Source organism: Topomyia yanbarensis, chromosome 1 (assembly GCF_030247195.1).
Source record: "Topomyia yanbarensis strain Yona2022 chromosome 1, ASM3024719v1, whole genome shotgun sequence".
In the NCBI taxonomy this organism is placed as follows: domain Eukaryota; kingdom Metazoa; phylum Arthropoda; class Insecta; order Diptera; family Culicidae; genus Topomyia; species Topomyia yanbarensis.
This window is the reverse complement of record NC_080670.1, coordinates 91,687,152-91,699,394: the sequence shown is the minus strand read 5'-3', so window position 1 is coordinate 91,699,394 and position 12,243 is coordinate 91,687,152. Positions and strand designations below refer to the sequence as shown.

Here is a 12,243-nt window from a genome sequence, read left to right as displayed (position 1 = left end):
TTTGATTCATTTGATTCATTTGATTCATTTGATTCATTTGATTCATTTGATTCATTTGATTCATTTGATTCATTTGATTTATTTGATTCATTTGATTCATTTGATTCATTTGATTCATTTGATTCATTTGATTCATTTGATTCATTTGATTCATTTGATTCATTTGATTCATTTGATTCATTTGATTCATTTGATTCATTTGATTCATTTGATTCATTTGATTCGTTTGATTCATTTGATTCATTTGTTTCATTTGATTAATTTGATTCATTTAATTCATTTGATTCATTTGATTCATTTGATTCATTTGATTCATTTGATTCATTTGATTCATTTGATTCATTTGATTCATTTGATTCATTTGATTCATTTGATTCAATTGATTCATTTGATTCATTTGATTGATTTGATTCATTTGATTCATTTGATTCATTTGATTCATTTGATTCATTTGATTCATTTACTTCAATCGATTCATTTGATTTATTTGATTCATTTGATTCATTTGATTCATTTGATTCATTTGATTCATTTGATTCATTTGATTCATTTGATTCATTTGATTCATTTGATTCATTTGATTCATTTGATTCATTTGATTCATTTGATTCATTTGATTCATTTGATTCATTTGATTCATTTGATTCATTTGATTCATTTGATTCATTTGATTCATTTGATTCATTTGATTCATTTGATTCATTTGATTCATTTGATTCATTTGATTCATTTGATTCATTTGATTCATTTGATTCATTTGATTCATTTGATTCATTTGATTCATTTGATTCATTTGATTCATTTGATTCATTTAATTCATTTGATTCATTTGATTCCTTTGATTCCTTTGATTCTTTTGATTCATTTTATTCATATCTTTAATTTTATGCATTTCATGTTCAGTCATTCGTTATATTTCATTCAATTTGTTAGTGTGAGTCAATTTATTTTATTAATCTTATAACTATTTCTAAATATAATCTTAATTTTTATTTAGTAACCTAATCTAATTTGATTCGTGTATTTTATAATTTTGATTTATATTAATTTTTCTACTTATTTTATGAATTTAAAAACCTATTATTTCATTTTTTGATTTACTTTTTTATTTCGGTCGTTTTGTTGATTTCTATAATTTATTCAGTTTATTCGAAATTTTATTCGTGCAAGACTAGAAACTGTTTTCATCCCACCTCTAGTTGGGTGCCTACTTCTCGTGAGTTCTGCAAACTAATCCAATAGTGAAGTGTGTAAGAAATGTCTCATCTCACTGCTAGGGGGATTAAATCGGTCTTATTAATTAAAATTACTGGACTTTTGGTATTTCAGGCTTGATTGGGAAATCGTGCTGATAATCTAAATTACTTCATTTTCAGCAAAGTAGGTCTGCCAAATTCTATATGCATGGTTAGTAGAGTAGTTGGGTAGGATGGTATAAAAGCCCCACCAGGCTAAAATGTTAGATTTCCATTACATGGACGACATAATTATCTGAAGCAAATAAGTAATTTTTATGGCATTTTTCATGTCTTGGAGAACAGGAACTGACACAAACTTTTCAAAAGATGTAAGCTTCCACTCTTTTTCTATAAGCATTTGATTTCATTTGAAACAGACAGATTTGGCTGAACTGTCTGACTACTAAGTGTAATGTTAGAGAAGCATATTTTCAATTTGGCCGCAACGCCTCTTATGTATATCCCATGTGTACTGCAAACTTTAACCGCGTTTTTCTCGAAAACACTGGCCGAAATGTAACTCGAACAAATGATTTTTGATCGCTTTCAAATTTTCACAGTATATTCAACATTGATACGTGACTGGAGAAGTACTTAGGATTAATTTTTTTTATTGCTTGCCTTTTTATTGATTAACGATTTTGTGTAGATTTTTATAATATTTTCGACTTTTTTTCACTGAAAAGTGCGCCATTTCGCGTAAAATCAAAATATCGAAAAAATCCTACCTACATCGCTATTGACATAAGGAATCAGAAAATCTTAAGTTTTTGGCGCTAGGTCAAAAATCACGGGAGATAGATTTCCGGCCGTGGACTCCTTCCAAAAAACGCGCATGAGGTGAAAATGCTGCAGAGCCGCCATCTTGTGATGAAATTGCTCGAAACAAATATTTTGTTTGATACAATACTTATGTTATAAATCCCATTCAACAAGATGTCGATTCGACTTTTTATTGAGCAATAAAAAATTCTCGAAACAAACCTATTTTTTCGTGCTCTACAGTGGTGTAAACCCTCAAGCTAAACCGAGGATTTCAAAATCGTTTCAAAAACAAAAATACATCAGGCTATTAAATGGCATAAACAGTGAACGTAAATTGATTTCATTGTACAGTTTTAAACATTGCCGTGTATTGCTGATCAGAGCGCAGCAATGCAAATGGCAGCATCATGTTACCGGAGGAAGACAAAAATATGCAAAAATTGGTCATGCTTCTCTTGTATACATTTCGTTATTTTCAATCTTCTCTTCGGCTTTCTTCTGGATAAATATGGCTCTCTTTGCTCGCAATAAAAATGGCAATATATAACCCAGTTTATCAGGTAGGAAAGACAAGCACTGTCGAACTACACTAATAAAATAAAATACCAATTAATGCGTAGAAAACTACGCATTTTCAATAACAGTGGAATAACCCATTAACTGTCAGCTTAAAAGCCAACTGTCAAAATTATCTTTAAAAGGAAATTCCGGACAAACCGTTACTCGCCAATCACAGATGTTGGCAGTAAACAAAAGAAAAAAGTTTTCTCTTCCATTAACTGCTATGAACTGTGTTTATCCAGTAACGGTTTGTCCGGAATTTCCTTTCTAAGAGAATTTTGACAGTTGGCTTTTAAGCCGTAATCATATGCTTGTCGAGAAATAACTATCATGGCACCAATTACAACCGATGGTTCGGCCACCTCTAACTCGACGAGCGCCTATTCAAACTGAATAAAAACATGCATATGTATACCAATTTATTTTCTTTTGTGTATTTCATATTAAGTCACTTTAAAGTGCTGTACACCTCGGCCAACTTTCAACTATCCAACACGTTAAAGTTCTAAGTTCAGAAACATATCGGCTACAAGTTGACAAAATTGTTCTCAAACACTATGGAATGAGATATTTGACGAAGAAAAGCTATTTTACTGCGAGAAAATTTCGGAATGAATTTAATCATTTTCTTTAACTTGAATTTGTTGTTTTTTAACATTGACGTGTAACGTAGATCAGAACGCAGCCATATAAATGACAGCATCGTTTGATTAAAGCTTACCTAATATTTTAGGCCGGTTTAAAAGTTAGTCCGGTTTAAAAACAGTTAGTACGCCTTTGTGCTTACGGCTATGAGTGTACGCTGCTCTGAAATTTTTGCGAAATCGTGTTAGGGTACCAGCGGTTGCTCGTTCGGTAGGACATATGCGCGACTTTCGGAGGGTTAAGGAAAGTAATATTTCGCTATGTGCTACAATTAAAATGTTGCATTCCACTAAGTCGCTCAAAATGGTGTTAAAAAGTTATTTTGCTGCAATTTTAGCAAATTATTTCACTCTTAGTGGTGCTTATCACAAGCTGCACTAAGGTCTGGCAGATTTGTTCTAATCCAACTGACTAGGTCAACATCAAACGAGCTCTTCCGATGTTGTTGCTACTCCGGTAGCGATCCTTAACTGGGCTAGGAAGGCAAGTTTTGCCCGTTTTTTGTGAAATTAAAATTTGTTGGTGATGAATAACCGACACCACATAGTGTGATGCCGCAGCTCTGCCTACTTTGCTCTCATCTTCCTGTTAGTTGTGGGGGAGAGCAATGCTCGTTCAACTTATCCTCCACAGTGAGAGTAGCTGGTGCCATTGTATTCTTGGCACTTAGTCAGGGAAGTGAAATACTACACCACATTAAACCGATAAAACCATTCTCAAACGTGAAAAAATTACAGCTTTACAGGGTGGCGATTCCTGGAAAAAACCTGGAAAATCAGGGAGTTTCAGGGAATTCTAGTTGACCTGGAAAAACCTGGAATTTTCAGAGAATTTGTATTCAGAACAGGGAGAAATTTCGACCTGGTGTTAATAATTTTTTATAAATGCGACTGGAAAATATTGGCTCAAATATTCGGTTGAACGCACTTATTCCCTTCAACACATTTTATACAAGGGAGAATAACTATATTCAACTTCTCACAACCATGGTTATATGGGTCATCCCCCGTCAGATTTACAACCAAAATTTGAATTCGTTCCAAATTTTTTTCTTGCATTCTTTAGCTAAAAATAATTGACACGTATTTTTTGTTTTGGCTGAATATGATCCTTTTTTCAAATTATTAGATTTTTAACTTTTGAAGTTTATAAAAACGAACACTTTTGAATCACTGATAACTCGAAAAGTATTTGATGCATGGAAAAAAATATTATTTACAAAAAGTTGTTTTTGCATGAGCTTACCGAAAAAAACAAAAAAAATATTTTTGTTATATAACAAAAATTATGTTTAATCTTTTTTTTTGTGAAAAAATCTGGAGTGGATACCAAAATACTATGCGAGATATTACAGTTATAAACTGAAGACAATCCAAGTTTACACTAAACGACCAGTGATCTGTTATAATTGTATTTTCTCGTGATGTAATGGGAGATCCATTCCGAATTTTTTACCTAATCTAAATGATTTCAAGAAATAATAAAATGCTTTTGGTTCTTAAAATTTGCTTCTAGTATTTGCACTTAAATTTGCTTCTAGTATTTGCAGAATACATAAGTTACATAGCAAAAACAAATATGCATTGCAAAAACAATTTCGATGAGCTCAAGCGAAAAGGCAACTTTTAATATTTAATATTTTTTCTACAAATTGAATAGTTTCTGAGTAGAAGATTCTTTGATTCCAGTGAATACTGAGTACACGGTGTTACTTATCACTATCGTTTGCCCGGCGGGGGCAATTGGCTCCGGAAGAATTGCGGACTGTCTTCCCTAACTGCAGAACCAACCGAAAATATTTTGTGAAAAAGGCTCTGGCAGTAAAGATTTTAAACAAATATGTTCATACATGCATAATAAGACAAGGCCATTTTATTCATTTAATATTTTAATAAGAAATTTTGTTTTTTTTTTTGGAAGGAAAAGAATAAAAGGAAAAGATTTACACGCGCTTACGGTTTCTGTGCCATTACTTCCGGCCTCAATATTCCTCCAATGTCGGTGGAGTAGCAAACGGCGTCTCCATCTGCTTGTCACGACGATTGCTCGATTTGGCGCAACATAAATCAAACCGCCCTCCAGCGGCAGCAGCTACAGCAGCAGAAATCTTTCCTCGATGTTGGTCGCAGGATCGATTGTTTCGTCGTCGACGAAAGAAACCGGTCGGGCTAGGTCCACACCCGGATTGGGCCAACTGGTCGACTTTGTAAAGCTGGGGCCACCGTGCACACAATCGAACTCTCCCAGTGCAGGGTTGTCGGTCGGTCGGCTTCTGCTTTCACGTGTCACTTTTGTCACTGGAATGATTATTTTAATTTTAATATGCACACTTTATATTGCTTAACTTTTGTTACGAAAAATGAGGCCTGATCCATCGCTTCCATCCGTATTTATCTTTATTGATGTCCTGAATGTGAAAGTCGGTGCCGAATGACAGGAGAATATCCGTTGCGTAGTGGGACTCAGGGAAATGTCAAAGAGTTAGGATTATGGCGTCAAGGGGTATGGGAACATTTTATAGCAAGTTCAAATTTGATTTTAAATTCAATAATAGGGTATATTCATAGTCTTAAGTAATTTAATATAAATTTAATTCATTTGTTTTAATTCATTTGCGTTTATTTAATGGGACAAATTCTGACACCATGTTGGAATAGGAAATGTTAATATTAGTGTTTAAGCTAGTTTAATACTATAAATAATTTTATGTTTAGCTAAGGAATAGAGGATAAGATTCATCAATAGATTTATTTACATGTGTTTTTACTCCAATTGTGCACGTATATATTGGAAGCAGTTAATGTAACCGGACTCGGAGGTTACAATCCTCCCGGAGTCGGGATGAAAAAAAACAAGGGTTTTTTTTTAATGACTCATCGGCATGGGCCTACTTCCCCTAAAGTTTCCAATTAATTTGAAACAATGATTTTTCCGTAGCACGGAGCTCTTTTCTTCCAGATCATTCTGGGATTCTTATGCGGTGAGACTCGCCATGCCGAAGCAATAATTGTTTTATAGATTAAGCAAAAAAAAAGTAATACTATTTGTAATCTTTAATCTCGAAACAGATATAGAGATTGACCTTAACTATGGGCCTACTTCCCTCGGAGATACTAGTTAATTTGAAACAATGATTTTTCCCGTTAGGGAGCTCTTTTCTTCCAATTTATGTGAATCTCCAACGGTGAGACTCGCCATGCCTCAGCCTACTTTTGTGATTTTGGTCATATTTGGAAATGTGAATTAGCTATCTCAGGGTCCGTCAGAAAAAATAAGCATTTGCCATCCCCATGCTCTTCCAGAATAAAAAGTCAACAGCTGCCGCCCAGACAAAATAGGTTATGTAATTCGTAGAAGACAAGACAAAACTCTAATACCGTCTTTCTTCTATCCCGATACTGTCTAAAGCCATTCGCCAAAGACAAAAACAAATTTAATAACAATTGTTTCTCTTCCTTTCCTTCCCTTTACATACTCACATTCATGTCTTTCACAATCATACTCTTTCTCATTCTTCCTCGATCAGTCTACCCACTAACCATTTGCATCGCTCATTCATACACTATCATTCATGCAAGCTTCCCTTCTGATTCATGATTTCCACTCACACACTTATGCACAAATATCTTAATAATTTCTAGGGCGCCCTAATTTATAAGTCAGGTTCAGTTTGTGGTTTCATGTTGCACAATCCGATAAATATATGGTACCGCTATTATCGGCTTTACCCTATTTCATTTGGAAGAAAACATAGAAAATATTCGAGGGTAAATTATACCAACTGGGTGTTCATGGGAATACTTTTGTATCACCCGTTAGGTCAACTGCTTGAGCTGTCAACGAGCTGAGATGTCAACAATCATATTTTCTTCAAAGCGTGAATCGAGGATGGTTATTTCACAGGTAAGCTGTTTAATCATGCATTAGAATTTAAGAATTATGTTTTATGTTCTTTTTTCCAGGGTATTTCTGACGGCTCTGTTTCGTGCATGCATCTTCAGCGCTCGATAATGTTGCCGCACGTTCGAAATCATTTTGGATACACTTACGGTGGTCACTCAGAAGTGCCAGCCAATGTTCCAAACTTGTGCAGTGGCTTGCTGCTTCGGCAAGTGCGGCACGTCGTTAATTATATAAATATTCGGCGATATGTTTATTTAGTTTTACCGATCTGGGACAAAATCGATGTGTTTTTAAAATATAAATAGTGTAAATGTGCGTGTTTTTATTCAACCTGGTTTTAAGTGGGCTGCTGGCCAGATCCCAAGATTTTTCCCAGCAAGATCTTCCAGTTCATAAGAACTGGTTCCTATTTTGGATAGAATTTTGCATGGAAGATATTGCTGCCCATATTTTGCGTTATAGTACTCTCCCGCGTTTGAAAGTTTCATGTTCCTTCTAAAGACTAATTGGCCGGCCGTAAATGCTTTGGCAAATTGCCGGTGCCGAAGATTATATTGTTTACGAGAAGATTCATGGGCTTTGGTCAGATTTTGGATGACTTTTTCGTAAATACTTGTGAACCTTTGTTTTCGTCTAGTTTCTCTCACTTCGTCGGCCAAAATTTGATCATGCCGGAAAAGGCGATGGTCTGAACCATCCTCCGATAATTCTTGACCGTGTGTTATGTAGTACGGTGTAAACCCTGTGGACGAGTGTATACTTGTGTTGAGTATAAGCTCAATTTCCGAGAGCTTAGTGTCCCACAAGCGTTGATCGTCTTTAACGTAGGTACGTATAGCGGCGTTTATAGTCCGGTTTACGCGCTCAACTGGGTTCGCTTGGGAATGGTACCTGGAGTTCAACCAATGGGTAATTCCGAAGCGATCCAGCATCGTCTTAAACTCTTTGGAGGTAAACGTACTGCCGTTGTCTGTAATGATAATTTCCGGGACAGAGTTCCGAAAGAACCACTGGTCTCGGAGCACATTACACATCAACGAGCTTTCAATTTTCCTCATGGGGTGAATCATCACCCATTTAGAAAAATAATCCGTCACCACTAGCATATGCTGGTGACCTTTGCGACTACGGGGAAGCGGACCAATGAAATCTATTGAAATGATTTGCCATGGACGGGATGCTTCCCGAATCTTTCCCATTTCTGGTATGACCGGTACGTAAGAGGGTTTCACCTCCTTACATGTTTGGCAACCTTGAACATACGCACGTATAGTTGCGGCCATTTTTGGCCAATAGTAGCGCTTCTGAATACGATTCAATGTTTTCTTAAACCCGATATGGAGAACCTTGTCATGGTTTTCTATGAGAATAGAGGGTATGGTGTCAGGTTTGGGTACTTGTTTCCATTCAAACCGACAGTCAAATGGCTCGCTTTTCGCAGTCACAAATTTTAACAATTGGCCTTCATCTATCTTGAAGTCGACGAACTGATCGGGTTGCTTTAATACCTTCTCTATTAGCTTCGAGTGCCACGACGGAGCAGGTGAATCTTGGACAATAGCAGTACTGCGTGATAGGGCGTCTGGGACAACATTGTCTTTACCCTTTCTGTGCACCACCGTCATATCGTACTGCTGCAGGTCCAAGCTCCACCTACTACAGCGGGACCCTACTTTCCACTTCGTTTTCAAAATGTGGGTTAGCGCAGATGAATCAGTGACTAAGGTAAAGTGATACCCCTCAATGTAGCATCTGAATGCATCTATGGCTAATAAGGCGGCCAAAGCCTCCTTCTCCGCAGCATGGTAATTTCTCTGCGGAGTCGAAAGCTTGTGCGAGAAATATGAAATTACTTTCTCTACTCCCTCTTGTTGCTGAGTAAGGATGCCAGCGACAGCTACGTCACTGGCATCGGTTTGAATAGTAAATTGATCGGTGAAGTTTGGGCTGCCAAGAATAGGAGTTGTTACTAACAGCTCTTTGATGGCACAGAATGCCATTTCAGCATCATCGGTCCAGCAGATTTTCTTAGTTTTTGTTTTTAATAAATCGGTAAGGGCGGACGTAACACCACTAAACTGAGGAATAAAACGCCGATAATAATTTGCCATTCCTAGGAATCTCCTAAGTTTGGTAACAGTATCTGGTCTTGCGTACTCTACGATCGGCCTGATTTTATCCGGGTTCGTACGTAGACCTTCTGTACCTAGGAGATATCCTAAGAATGGTATTTCTGACACCCCTAATTGGGATTTTTCCAAATTTATAGATAAATTTGCTTGTGTTAGGCGTCGTGCTATCTCACGGAGCAATTGCACGTGCTGCTCGAATGTCTCCGTTACCACGACTATATCGTCGAGGTAAACGAAGACATATGGCTCTAATTCTCCATGACCGAGGACACGATCCATTAGTCTGGCTAGTGTCGCCGGACTGTTCACCAGACCAAAGGGCATGCGAGTGTACTGATACAACCCCTTGCCTTGTACACTGAATGCGGTGTATTTGCGAGAGGCAGGATCCAGTGAAATTTGCAAGAAAGCTTCTGAAAGGTCAATGGTAGATAAATACCTCGCTTTTGGAAGCTGTCCTAAAATGCGACAGGGGTGAGGCAAGGGGTACGCATCTCGTACAGTGCGCTCGTTAATTTTTCGCGCGTCAAGGCACAGTCTCACCTTATTCGGTTTGATCACCGGCACGCAATTTAACGACCAGTCCGAATTACTTGGTTCGATAATCCCGGACTTTAGTAACCTTTGTAATTCCACGGAAACTAACTGTTGTGTTTTCGGGGACATTACATAGGGAAATTGTCGAATGGGAGGTTTTTTTTTCCATTCTTCTTGCAGTTCGATTCGGTGTACCGTGAGAGGTGTCAACGATAGTTGTCCCTGTTTTGCTGGTAGGAAAAGTGTTTTCACTTGAGTGATAATTTTTCTTTCCTCGGCATTAAGAACCGTGGCTGGAGGAGGATGATTAACAGTCAAGGAAGTTTCCAATTGGCAACATTGTTGGATCGTGGGTTTTATTCTGAATTTTCTCCAGAAATCCATCCCGCATATACAATTGATAGCAAGGTCCGGAACCACCATCGTGGCTACGACTTTTACTTGACCGTTGAATGAAAATGGAAGGTAAAGTTGTCCTGAGATCACAAGCTGCTCCCCGCTCGCTGTGCGCAACAGAATTGGGTTTTGAAGAGGGGATAATTTGGGTGATTTCAGGTTTGAATACACTGTTTTATTGATAAGGGTGATGTTACTACCACTGTCTAATAACGCCTGAACATTATGCCCGTATAAACTAATAGTAATATACGGTCGGTTATCGTTGTGGTATGGGTAGACGATTGAGAAAAGATATGGGTTCGTTGAATAAATGTTTTCAGTGGCTTGTTCAAAATATGGTGAAACAGATGGGTTATTACGCGCATTTAGGTATTCAGCGGACGGCGGTTTTCGCTCGCTGAACCGTAGTTTTTTGTACAATATGGACAATTATTTGATGGGTATCCGCGGAAGCCGCAGTTCCCACAGAGCACGCCTTTAGGAAGTCTGCAAGTTGAAATACGATGTCCAAATATTCCACAATTTAAACAGTGATTAGATGGAGGTGGACGATGAGAGTCAATTAAAGCCTCCAATGTGGGCTGAGAAGTTTTATTGCTATTAGAAAAGGTTGCCGCTATTTGAGATTGCGGCGCATTACGCTGGGGTGGAGTAGAGGTTTGTTGGTTATAACGAGGATTCGAATTATGTTGCGGCGATAGGGCTTGCAAACTTTGTGAATCATTTGAAGATTCCTTTTTGGGTTTTTTCTTAGAAACGTTTTGGTCTATCATGGCTACTTGTTTGTCGGTTCCAAAAACCTTATTGTACGCTGAGAAATTTAGTGCATCCACCTTTTGACCGGCGGCAACTAGTGTGGCTAGATCGGTTATTGGTATGAAATTTAATTGTTTTTTATAATCAATTCTCATATTTTGTGATAGAATTTGCACCTTTTCATAATCTGGTAATTGAGTGCTCATGGTACGGAACAATCGTTCCATCTCATGATAGAATTCTAGAAAGGTTTCATTTCTTTGTTGCCTTCGTTGGTAAACTTTCATTTTTATCAGAGCATCTAGATCAGGATGCATAAATGATCGCCGAAGCTCAAGTACTAAATGCTGCCAATTAAGTAAACGGCCGGTGGTACGCATTGTCATGTACCATTTTAGAGCTGGCCCTGCGAAAAGGTGAACCGCCGACTCAAACAACTCAGTCTCAGAAACATGTTCGGCCATGGACAATGCTTGCACTATTTCAAGAAACTCGTTAAGTTTCAAACCTTGATCTTCCCCATCGTACTTGTTCATCGCCCATTTAGAAACGGGTAAGCTATGGCGGAAAGAGGTGCCTTGCCCAGCCTGATTGTACGACGCATGGTTTGGATTGGAATATTGTTGAAAGCTAGAGCTTGGAAAGTTTGCCCAAATGTTGGCATTATTTAATGTGGTGCCAGATGTTGGCACTGTAGGATTATTTAGAATATGATTATATCCATATGGTCCATATGTTGGGGAGGGGTTTGGGTAGTTTGGTCGCGGGTTGGCAGAAACCGCATCTGGCTGATGAAATGATAAGTTTTGTGTTTGGTTAGATATAAGATGGCCGCCAAAATCGGCTGGTTTCAAAATGACTTTACTTTCAGGAAATGAGACTTGATTCGGAGTGAAAAGTAGATTTTTGTGAGGGGGGATTAATGTACGATTTTGTGTGGTGGAATTAACGATTGGTTTCAATTGGGGAAAATTGTTATGCAAAGAACTATTGTGCTGGGCTTCTTCATTGTCCAGATACCTAACTGCCGTCTGAGTTGCTATATGTCGTTGGTTACTTCGATCGGATAATTCCTTCTCAAGATATGTAATGCGAACTTGAAGAGAACGAATCCACTTAATTATTTGTGGGTTAACTCCAGCCTGATCGTTTGGTTCTGTATCCGAATTATCCTCAACTGTATCCAGTAGCTCATCGTTATCTACTTGTTCTTGTTCCTCCTCAATAATGTCCTCGGTTGCAAAGAATTCTAACCTAATTTTGCCTACGATTTCAACAAACATTGCTTTCAATGTTTCCTCTTGCTC

General features: G+C 37.6%; 1 protein-coding gene across 1 annotated transcript in view; it reads left to right on the top strand.

Annotated features, from left to right (window-relative positions):
• LOC131696373 (uncharacterized) overlaps positions 1–6,330 on the top strand; it is a 67,389-nt gene extending 61,059 nt beyond the window's left edge. Inside the window, exon 2 of the mRNA XM_058984918.1 lies at positions 6,278–6,330. Coding sequence (XP_058840901.1) covers positions 6,278–6,330 — 53 coding nt within the window. The remainder of the gene's footprint in view (positions 1–6,277) is intronic.
• The last annotated feature ends 5,913 nt before the right edge of the window (positions 6,331–12,243 follow it).